Raw genomic sequence first — 10,365 nt, forward strand, 5'->3', positions numbered from 1 at the left:
GAACTCACTCTGTAGACCAGGCTGGCCTCGAACTCAGAAATCCGCCTGCCTCTGCCTCCTGAGTGCTGGGATTAAAGGCGTGCGCCACCACGCCCGGCAAGGCACCATTTTTAACCAGGTTTTGATCCATTCATCTTCCTCAAGAGTAATGACCCAAGACCAGTCATGACCCAAGACCTCTTAGGACCCAAGATGAAAGAGAATACTGTCCCATGGACCAGATATAAGTGCTCAGCCCCTTGGAATGCCACTGACCAGGCCCCCTCACCTGGCCCATAGGCTCGGGCTTTCTTCGGGTTCAGTTTGGGCCGAAGAGGAGCCCCTGGCTTCAGCTTGGCCTTAGGAAACTGAGACAGGTAGGTCATAACAGAATGCTCATCTACATTGGGGTCCACAATTTCTTCTGGGGTAATCACCTGTTACAGACAGAAGACAAGAGCCATTGGGTCTCTCTTCACTTTAACCAAGCACCCCTTAGCTGCAAGGGTCAGTCAGGGACCATACCTGAGGAATGCCTAGCCAGTCATCAGCCTGCTGCATGGCTTCCCGTGCATTGTTCACAGGCTTACTAGCATCCCAGGAGTCCCAGTCAGGACATAGGCCTACAACACAGAAAAGAACATGTTGTGAGTCTGGGGCTATAGAACTACCTTCTAGGTTGACCAGACAGTCTTAGCCCAAGATCTCCCTTACCTGGGGCACAGCTATCAACAAGAGCACCCAGGGCCCGGCCACTCTGCCAGTCTCGACTGAAGTTGGTAATGGGAAGCTGTGGTAGCTTGTTCTGAATCCAGCCTAGAAGCCTCTGCTTGGGTGTTTGCTTCTTGGCCTCCTCATCCTCTTCCTCATCCCACATGGGCATCGAGATGGAGTAGTGCAGGATCAGGGTCCAGATGAGGCCTAAGATCAGCTTCAGATTTCCATCCACAATAGCCTTGCTGTCTGTGGGAAAAGGGGTGGCAGCATTGCAGTTAGGGTATTCCCTCATGAAGGCCAGCAAGGAGGGACCTAGGTGTGCAGCACAGCAAATCAATTAGGTGACAAGAGGCCCCTCCCAACTAGGGGTAGAAAGTGGATCAGGCACCCTCTGCCCAGGGCCTCTAAATGGTGTAAGAAAATATTTAGTGATAAAGGAGAGTTTGGGGGGAAGACTCCCATAAACACATAATACAGTCCAATAAAAGGGACCCTGCCAAAAACCGCAAAGCCCAGAAGGAGGGTGGAAGAGCAAGTGAGATGAATGCTGTACAGCTGCTGAGATCAAGACGGGCCCTAACATCTTGAGATCTATGGGACTTGGGAGAAGTGGCTCAGCCCTAACTGGCCAAGAAACAGGGCCCCTGACCTCAAGCTGGGTTGGAACCAAAGAAGAGGAAGGCTAAGTTGGCAAAGAGTAGTTAGGAAATACAACTGCTGCTCCAGAGTGGGGGAAAAGACAGAGGAAGTGTTGGCAAGGATCCTTGTGTAAAAGGGTGCGAGCTCCACCCTTTGCTACTTCCTTGTCTCCCTCCCTCCAAACTAGTAAATAGGAGGTAGAACAAAAGAGAGCTAGCTTGGGGAAGGGGGCCACAAGTCAAAGGAACTAACTATGTTTAGTTCTGACTCATTGAGGCTTATAGGGAACTTCTGGGGTGACAGCCCCCATTGCCCAGCTGAAAGAGGAAGAGGAGAACCCCCAAGGAGACCATAGGTCCTTAGTAGGCTGGGTTAGCCTGCCTTTGGTGCCAAAGACCACTTGGGAACCCCTGTTGCAGAGGCCTTGGGTGGTGTTCTTAAGTCCTGCTGTTTCAGCATAACCTGCTTAGATGCTACTCACCACCTAACGGGCTAGGTCTCAGGCAGCCACCAGGCTTACCACAAAGGAAGTGGTTAGGGCGGGCACCCTAAACACCCATCACTATGGCAACTCCCCTGAGCCCCACCCAAAGCCACCTCTTTAACCTCCTCAGGGGTGGATGGCTTATGGTGAGTAGCATTTTCTAAGGCTCATCTTTGGAAACCCTACAGGACTTCCCTATAATCAGAGAATGTTTATCTAGTGAGTCAATGGAGAATGGTCATGAAAACTAGGATACCACTGAGAGAGCAGGTAACATTCCAGTGCAATGGGAAAGCACCTGGAGAACTACTATCTGAGCCTCTCAAACAGAGTGATCTTTCCCATTCACAAACAGGTTCTGGCCCCTCGAGAATGTTTTTCTTTGTCCCAAAATACAGAGAGAATGGGAAAGGAAGTTGAAAAAAAGTCAAGGACACAAAGATCCTACCCTACCAAAGCCACAGGCCCATCACAAAAACCCCCAAGGAGACCATAGGTCCTTAGTAGTCTCCAAGGGGAAGAGCAAAGACAGACCCATCATCCCAGTAAGGTACATCTGGTCCCTCCCCTAGTCTGATTAGGTGAGCTATGCCAGCTTCATATCCCTCCCAAGAGGAGAGGATCAGGGCCCAGTGTAGGGAAGCAGTCTGGTTAGATGGCCCCGCCCCATCCCACCCCTTATCCCCAGCCCCTGGGCCAGCCGGCCCCCTCCCTCCCCTAATCACTGCTGCTTTCCAACATTTTTTTGCCTTATATGGCAAAGCTCTGGGAACTAGGCCTGCTCCAGCCAGCTCACAAGAAGGAGGGGAGAAAGAAGGAGGGAGGAGACCCCCCCTAAAGAGCTGGGGTGTGGCCTGCCTCCCCACATCCGGTTGCCCCCTTCCAAGACTTAGAAATGACTCAGCTGGCTAGACTGAGGCTGGGACTAGGGGTGAGTTTTCATACATCCACTGGCACACCTCTATGAGCATTTAAAAATAAAACAAAACTCAGCACTTAAAATTTGCTCTCTGAGGGGCCTTGGTCCCTCACTGTCTTAACCAGCATGCACCATTCCAAAGTTGTAAGGATGATAGAAAGCCCTTTGTATTAGGGAGTAAAGGCCCGCTCTTCTACTCTCCCTGTTCCACATTCCCAAGATAACAATTCTGTGCCTGTCCATGAGCAGCCCCTACTTTGAGAAAAGCATGGGATCCTGCAAGAGACAATACCAATGCCAACCTCTCCAGTTCAAAGACTTGGGCACTAGACTAGCAGTAAACCCTGTGCACACTGGAGCACCTTTCAACCAATCTCTGCATTCTAGATGTACAAAACCATGGTTTACAATGAAACAAGAATTTGATCCATGATAGACAGCAAAGCTAACAACCAAGCATACACTATAGCCAAGTGCTCAAGTGCCTTTAGTCAACCACACTCATTACACCTGGAGTACAGTTTTGCCAGCAGTACATCTCTTTGCCCCCCTCCAAGTTCAGCAAAAAAAGAAGCAAACTGGGGATTTGAACTATCTCCAATGGGGAAGCATGTTCCAGGGCAAGAAGTTGAGGGAGTCCTACATAAATAGGAGAACAAGCTGCAACCTTCACTTTAGAACTGCAGAGGCAGCCAAATGCTAGAAGGGTACTTTTAAAATTGTTGTAGGTGTAAAGCATGGATATCCCAGGGATGGGGTGCGGCTCTCAGGGGCAGAAGCCTAGTCTGTGCCTGTCCCACCTCGGGTGCAGCGTTGGGGGCGCGGCCTACAGAGGATGTGAGCTCAGCCTGGGAGCAGGCCAGCAAGGCGCAGCGGGCGGGGGCGCGTAGCGGTTCGCATGCTCGCCAGGCCAGCCTTTTGTTCTCGAGGACCTCAAAGAACAAGGCGGCTGAGGGGCCTAGTGGTAGCCTTGGTTGTGTGCAGCAGCTAGGGAAGACAATTAGGAGAGACTCTCTAGAGGAGAAGAAAGGAAGAATTTGTTGCGACCACGCCCGCACCCACTCAGCGCCCCAGTGTAGCCCGCGCCCTCACCTATGGACACGAGCTTGATGCTCTCACGGTCCAGGAATTCAAGTGCCACCGACACATTTTCGAGCTGCATCTGGCGGAAAGTGGGTCTTTGGTTGTGCTTGCGGTGCATTTTCTTCTGGCTGAGTACCTCAAGCAGCGCGATGAGCCGCAACCCATCGCTCAGGTCCGTCTGCAGATTGGCGATGCGCTTGCTTACGCACTTAAGGTGCTCATTGCACCAGCGGGTGAATGTGTTCTGCTGAATTTTCTTCCATGGTGCATCTTCTGCTAGGTCTTTTTCGGTAGCCGGCATCTCCGCGTCCCGTGAATCGATACTGCCTCCCGGAGACGCAACCGCCGCACTCTGGCCACAGCGGGAGTGAGAGCTACTCATTTTGAGGCGCGAGGAACGGAGGGGCGGTGCTGCAGCCTTGACGATGGGACGGCCCTTTAATTAAAGCAGTAGGCACCTCCGAGCATGAAAGACGAGGCACAGAACAGAGGTTGCACTGCGGAAAGAGCGAGCCCTTTAAATGTAGGCGAAAGGCGGAGCCAGAGGCAAAGTTTCCTTGGGGGCGGAGCCTCTGGGTGGGGCTTCTAGGCCGCGCCCGCCCCACCTCGCCCCTCCCGTTGGAATGCCCCACAACACCCCCCCCCGCCCCCATCCCCCGAAGCTGCCTCTGCGCTCCGCCAAAAGCAACTCAGCCCCGCTGCTTCAGAAAGGGTCTTTGAGCCCCAAAGAGCACAAAAAAGTCTGGCAACATCCGCTACAGTACTACAGGAAACGGACCCCAGATCTAGGAAAGCTTGAGCAATTCTGTCACAGAATTGCTCAGCTCCGGCCGGCACACCCTTACAAGGGACTTTCTTTCCCCAAGGTCCCTGCAGAAGGCGGAGCGAATAATGTCTCTGTATCACTTGGGCTCCGCCCTGACCCTGTACCCTCTTCTATCTTCATTCTCCATTCTTCCCGAGCTTAGGGTTCTCAACCACAGTGTGATCCACAGCAGTGTAAAGCAATCCTGAGAGCGAACCCTTCCAGAGCGCCTAACGCTGCTGAGAGCTCTTTGTATGCTGTCAGACAGGGCTCTCATCACCTAACATAGACACCCACAGACCCCTGGCACTCCCTACCCATCTCTTTTGGTCTTCCCAGTCTCCATGACCCTGGCCTGCACACCTGCACAGGCCCATTCCCACCGTCGTCTTCTCTACTGCCTAGTTCCATCCATGAGGAAATGGGCCAAGTAGCACTGGGCCAAGTGGCCACCAGCACTACAGGATCAAGCAGCTTTCCAAAAGTCCAGGGTATGCCAATGCACACAATCAGAGGGCGCCTGCCTGCCTGCCTGCCTGCCTGCCTGCCTGCCTGCCCTGTGATGCATGTAGATCTGTACAACTTGTACCTGCCATACTCACTGTTCCATCCACTTTGGGCCCTGAGGAGTTCTAGGGGGAGAGGTCTTCTCTGACCCAAGCCTTGCTGTGACCCTAGAGATGTGGAGGGGCTCAGGGAGAGGGTCCCAGATTACTGAAGAAAGGAGAATCCGCAGACATCAAGGCTTGCTAAGGAGCCTGAGTGTGTTTCCAAAGAAGTGTGGAGCTACTCACTAAAAGTTAATTTAATGATGGATATTCTCTGGAGATAGTGATGAGGATGCTGTGCTGGGGCAGAAAGGAGCGGAGATACAGAAAAAGAAAACTGTAGGGGATAGTCCCAACCTTATCCTCTTTAGTTAAGGGGATTTATCTTACCTATGTCTTTCCTCTGGTAGACTCCTTCCATCTACTTTCTCTGTACTTCAAGCCTCTCCAGAATGTTAAATTGTTTTTCCAGAAAGGCAGGCTTCTGTCCCTACTTCTCAATTCTAAGACCAGTGGCTGCCGGGGCTGGGGAGGTGGCTCTGTAGCAGTGGCTGCTCTTCCAGAGGACCCCGATTCAATTCCCAGCACCCATTATGAAAGCTTACAAGTGTCTGTAACTCTAGCTCCAGGGAATATGACACCTTCACACAGACATGAATGCAGGCAAAATTATGCACATAAAATTAATTAAATAGATAGATAGATAGATAGATAGATAGATAGATAGATAGATAAAGACCAGTGGCTGAAAGAGGCCTTGGGTCGACCAACATGTCATGCCCAAATATGGTTGACTCTCCCACGACCTGGAGTGTCTTCATTGCCTGTGGTAGGGCTATGATAGAGCTTTGATCACAATGGGCAAAACCTTTCAGCATAGTCATCTTGAGACTGTCTATAATATCGCCAGTCAAATAACATTTTCAGTACAGAATCCCCCCCCCCTCATTCCATCTCCAGTCACCTGCATAAATATCTGCACCAAGTGAGCCAAAGGTTGAGTTGGGGGACATGATGGCAGAATTGTGCAGGGGTAACCCAAATGGAAACTTCCAGCCATGTTATTCAAGACACAATTAGGGTAATATTTTTGGTCCCCCTGGTCTACTAGAGAGCAAATCCCCATGTATGGAATTGCATTAATAAATGATTTTTCATTCAATGCCATTTGGCTGGATCACATGAGTTCATTAATGTACAGAGAACAAGGAAAACTGAATCATAGTAACAGAGCACAAAGAACTTGAGTTTCCTAGCTTCCAGCCGGATGATTTGGCTATTTAGGGGGAAAAGAGGAAATTGGATGGGGAAGAAGGATGTCCTAGCCTTAGAGTGGACAAGTGCCACCACCAGATGTCGCTCCATCCCAAAGTCCCAGATGAGGCAACCCCAGGAAGCCAAAATCCAGCTCTTTCATATTTTCCCTTATTTGGAGTAGATTCTTGGATGGTAGACACACCCCACCCACCTCCCCACCCCACTCCTCTCAGACCCCAGACCAGGCCCTCCCACAGGGAACTATAGGCCCAAGCCCACCAGCTATACTGGGATCCTGAAGAGCTATTTCTAGACCTGTGTAGCCAGGGGGCGCCAGGAGGGAAGGAAACAGAAAATCCCCAAAGTGAGACCAGTTCCCTTACAGCAAATCCAGGTGTGGCAGAAAAGAACAGTGATTTCCTGAGCTCACACCTTGGCCAAACTGGAGCTGCAATTGACTGTGGGTGGATTCCACCCACTTTTTCTGGCCCCAGTCTGACTTTGGTATCTAGGAACGCTGATGCTTATGTCCTGGCTGGCAATGACATAAGCATAACCAACCTGAGACAGGACCCAAAACCCAGACTGAAAATCTAGTTGGCCATGACCCTGCCACAGCCCTGGAATCAGCTCCCCATATCCAAACCAGCAGAGGACTCTTGTATCTACCCTTGTTTTATCTCTCATGTGTCCATGCTTGACACTGACTAAAAAGTGTCCTTCCAAGTTGTCACTCACCCTTATCCTGATCAAGGTACTAGTCTTAAAAGACCTTTCCGGGATAGGTACACAATGACCAGTTTATGGACACCCATGCCTGTGCCCATCTCTTGCCAAACGCTCAGATACTAGCCCCCTTTTCAAGGACTCCCCCCTTAGGCTCGAGCTCCCAAATTCCTGGACATAGACACAGTAAGTTTGTGGTAAACTATGCAAGGCTATCTCTGGACACCAACGCAATGCCTGGGACCTGAGTCCACACCCAACCTGCTCCTGGCCTTGGCCTCTCGCTTTCCAGACCTCTTCCCAGCTCAGGAGCCGTGCATCCACTATCTGGAGACTATCTGGCGTGGAGCTGACCACAGAGCCCTCACCTGCTGTCCCTCTAACCGCCGGGTGGCGCCCAGCTCTTCGCGCCCGCGCCGGAAGCCTCAGAGCTCCACTGGCGTCCGCTGCGCGCTGCGCGCCTCCACGCGAATGAGCCGCTGCCTCCCGCCTTCTTGTTAGCTGCATCCCCGCCCCACGCCCGCCCCGCGCCCGGCCCGGCAAGAAAGCCTTAATTGGTAAAAATCGCCCGGGAGCTGGGGGCAGGGAGGGGGTGCGGGGCTCGCCACGAGCTCAAGTGCCCCGCTAACTAGCGACGCCGCGCCCCCCCACCCCCCACCCCATGAGCTCACCGCTCTGTGAAGGCTGCCAGGCTTCAAGGGAGTAGGGCTCACCTCCAGAACAGGGTCTGCAAACCCTATGTTTAGGACCAACCTTTACGAGGCTAGATGAGTGTAGGGGAGCCAAGTGTTTCCTGGCTAGAAAGGAGGCTCTGTTCCAAGGCCACCTATTCTGAGGAGTTCCCTACAGTCACAGCCTTCTGTCTCTGAGCAAGCCTGGGTTGGCCGCACAAGTCAGATCTTGCTCCATGGGATGAGATAACAGGTAATTAATTGTAGTGAGCACAAACTACTCCTAAGACCCCAGTAGGTCCCTGAGCCCTGTGATGACACCCCGACCCCCACCTTCAGCTATTACTGATTTGGTCCCTGTTAGGTGCCTGGGAACAAACAGAAGAAATATACTGAATTCTCAAAGCTATCAAATGCAGTCCCAAAGCCTGGGAATGTGCGATGTGGTACAAAGAGTCAAATATCTGTGAACTTAGTGGACATAGCCATTACCTAATATTGTCAAGCTCTCTCTTCCTCTTCTACATGGCCATTTCCTGGTAGCTTTAGATTCAACTCAAATGTCACTTTCTAGGGGAAGGCCAAATAAAGAAGTTACATTTCAACATTCAGTTATTTTATTTTTTTCCCTACAACCCCAATTGAGCTATGTTTGCATCATGCCTGTGTGTACACAGTAAGAAGAAAGAGTGAGGAAGGGAAGGAAGGGCAAGCTACAATAGAAGAAAGAAGAGAAGGGAAGGAAGGAAGGAAGGAAGGAATGGGAAAGAATAGGCAGTGGTAGTACACGCCTTTAATCCCAGCACTCTAGAGGCAGACAGGAGAATCTCTGTGAGTCTGAGGTATCGTGGTCTACAGAGTGAGTTCCAGGGCAGCCAGGGCTATATAGAAAAACCCTGTCTCAAAAACAAACAATAACAAAGATGGAAAGAAGAGTGAGGGAGGGAGTTTGACCACATTTGCAGAGTCAATTTGGTGATCTGTAGTTTAACTTGAAGAGCAAAGCACTGGGGTCCTTTCCAGGGAGCATGCCTGCCTTACTAACTTTGTAGGCTCTGCTGGCAATGACATTTCACATTCTGGCCTCCAAATAGGATTAAGGTCTCCCAAAAAGGAATGCATTAATCCACATTTCCCTTCTTCAGAGGTGTAGTGTCCTGGTTCTTGGCAAGGCCTTAAAAACCAAAAAGGATTAAGGTCTCTTACTTTCTGTCTAGTAGGAAACCTCTACTAGAGAGACAAATGGATTATCATTATTTGCTAAATTAGTGGCATGATTTCAGGTTCATGAGGTAGCTGCACCAAAGTTCGTGAAAATGACTGTCCTTTTAGAGGAGAAACCCATTTACCCACATATATGGTAATCAGATCAATGAGTAGGAAGATGGTAGGAGCATGGGTGAGGTGGTGAATATGTAGTTGTATTTCAGGACACCCTCCACCCCCCAAACACATTGCATTAGAACTCTCTTTATTGCCCCTGTCAGTGCACACACACTGAAAACACAAGAAGTTGGTGTACCCAACTCCTTTCAAGTCTAAAATCTATGAAGATTAATTTTAGGATTAACTGTTCCTTGGTTTAAAAAAAAAAGCATAGTAAGTTAAAAACATATTCTTCTTGTTTTGAATAAATGTTCTCATGTAGACCTTTCCTCACAACTTTGGGGATTGAATCTAAAATTTCATGCCAGTCAGCCAAGTATGCTACCTCCAAGAAAACTACACCTCACACCTCCATTTTACTTTTGATTTTGAGACAGGGTCTCACTAAGTTACCCAGTGTGGCCTTGAATTCATCCTGAAGCTCATTCAGGCCTTAAACTTTCAGTTCTCCTGCCTTAAAATCCTGAGTGCTGAGTGGAATTATAGGACCAACAATTTTCTTATTCTTAGAGTGGGTTGCTTCCAAGATTTTTTTCTCCATTAACCACACCTGCCAAGGGCTACTCCTCAGAATTTCCCAGAGACCCACAGAATGCCCTACATACATCCTTCTAGCCCCTCTGACAAATTCCGACTGGTATAAAGCTAGTCTTACAGCACCTAGATGACTTCCTGGGGAGAATATTTCCATGAATCACTCAACTTGAAGCTGTTGCAAAGGCCTCTTTCAACTGTGGGATCCTGATTCTTCTGCCAATGATAGAGAAAGGAGCTACACTGCAATGGGGCTAGATGTAAGGTCTAGGTCATCAGACAGTATGTGCAAGAAGACCACAGTACAGCATCCTGGTAACATCTGTGACAGGATCTTATAGTAGGAGGATTGGGAGGCAGAGTGCTGAGGCAGGTGCAGAGGGTGTTCCTTAGGGAGAAGGCAAACCAAAAATTCCTTGACCTCATAAGGAAGCAACTTGATTCTGTATGGGGGGAGGGGAGTACTGAGCATTCATTCTGTATGCAGAGGCCTCTGGGAGAGGGGCCAGCACAGGGGGAGGGGGATGCTGGAAAATCTCATTTGGCCAAAAAAAAAAATTCATGAAGCAGCCGCTTAATGGGCAGAATGTCTCTGTCTCTCTGTGCCTCTCTCTCTA

At 50.1% G+C, this 10,365-nt stretch overlaps 1 protein-coding gene across 2 annotated transcripts in view; it reads right to left on the reverse strand.

Moving 5' to 3' along the window:
- Window positions 1–7,612, reverse strand: part of Flna (filamin A) — a 26,664-nt gene extending 19,052 nt beyond the window's left edge. For both annotated transcript variants that reach the window (XM_021153995.2, XM_021153994.2), the window contains exons 1-5: window positions 7,526–7,612; window positions 3,831–4,318; window positions 694–942; window positions 505–602; window positions 269–416 (exon numbers count right to left, since the gene is read on the reverse strand). In XM_021153995.2, the coding sequence (XP_021009654.1) occupies window positions 269–416; window positions 505–602; window positions 694–942; window positions 3,831–4,203 (868 nt within the window). In that variant the 5' untranslated portion in view covers window positions 4,204–4,318; window positions 7,526–7,612. The remainder of the gene's footprint in view (window positions 1–268; window positions 417–504; window positions 603–693; window positions 943–3,830; window positions 4,319–7,525) is intronic.
- Window positions 7,613–10,365: the final 2,753 nt, after the last annotated feature.

The sequence above is a fragment of the Mus caroli genome, chromosome X (genome assembly GCF_900094665.2).
Source record: "Mus caroli chromosome X, CAROLI_EIJ_v1.1, whole genome shotgun sequence".
Lineage (NCBI taxonomy): Eukaryota > Metazoa > Chordata > Mammalia > Rodentia > Muridae > Mus > Mus caroli.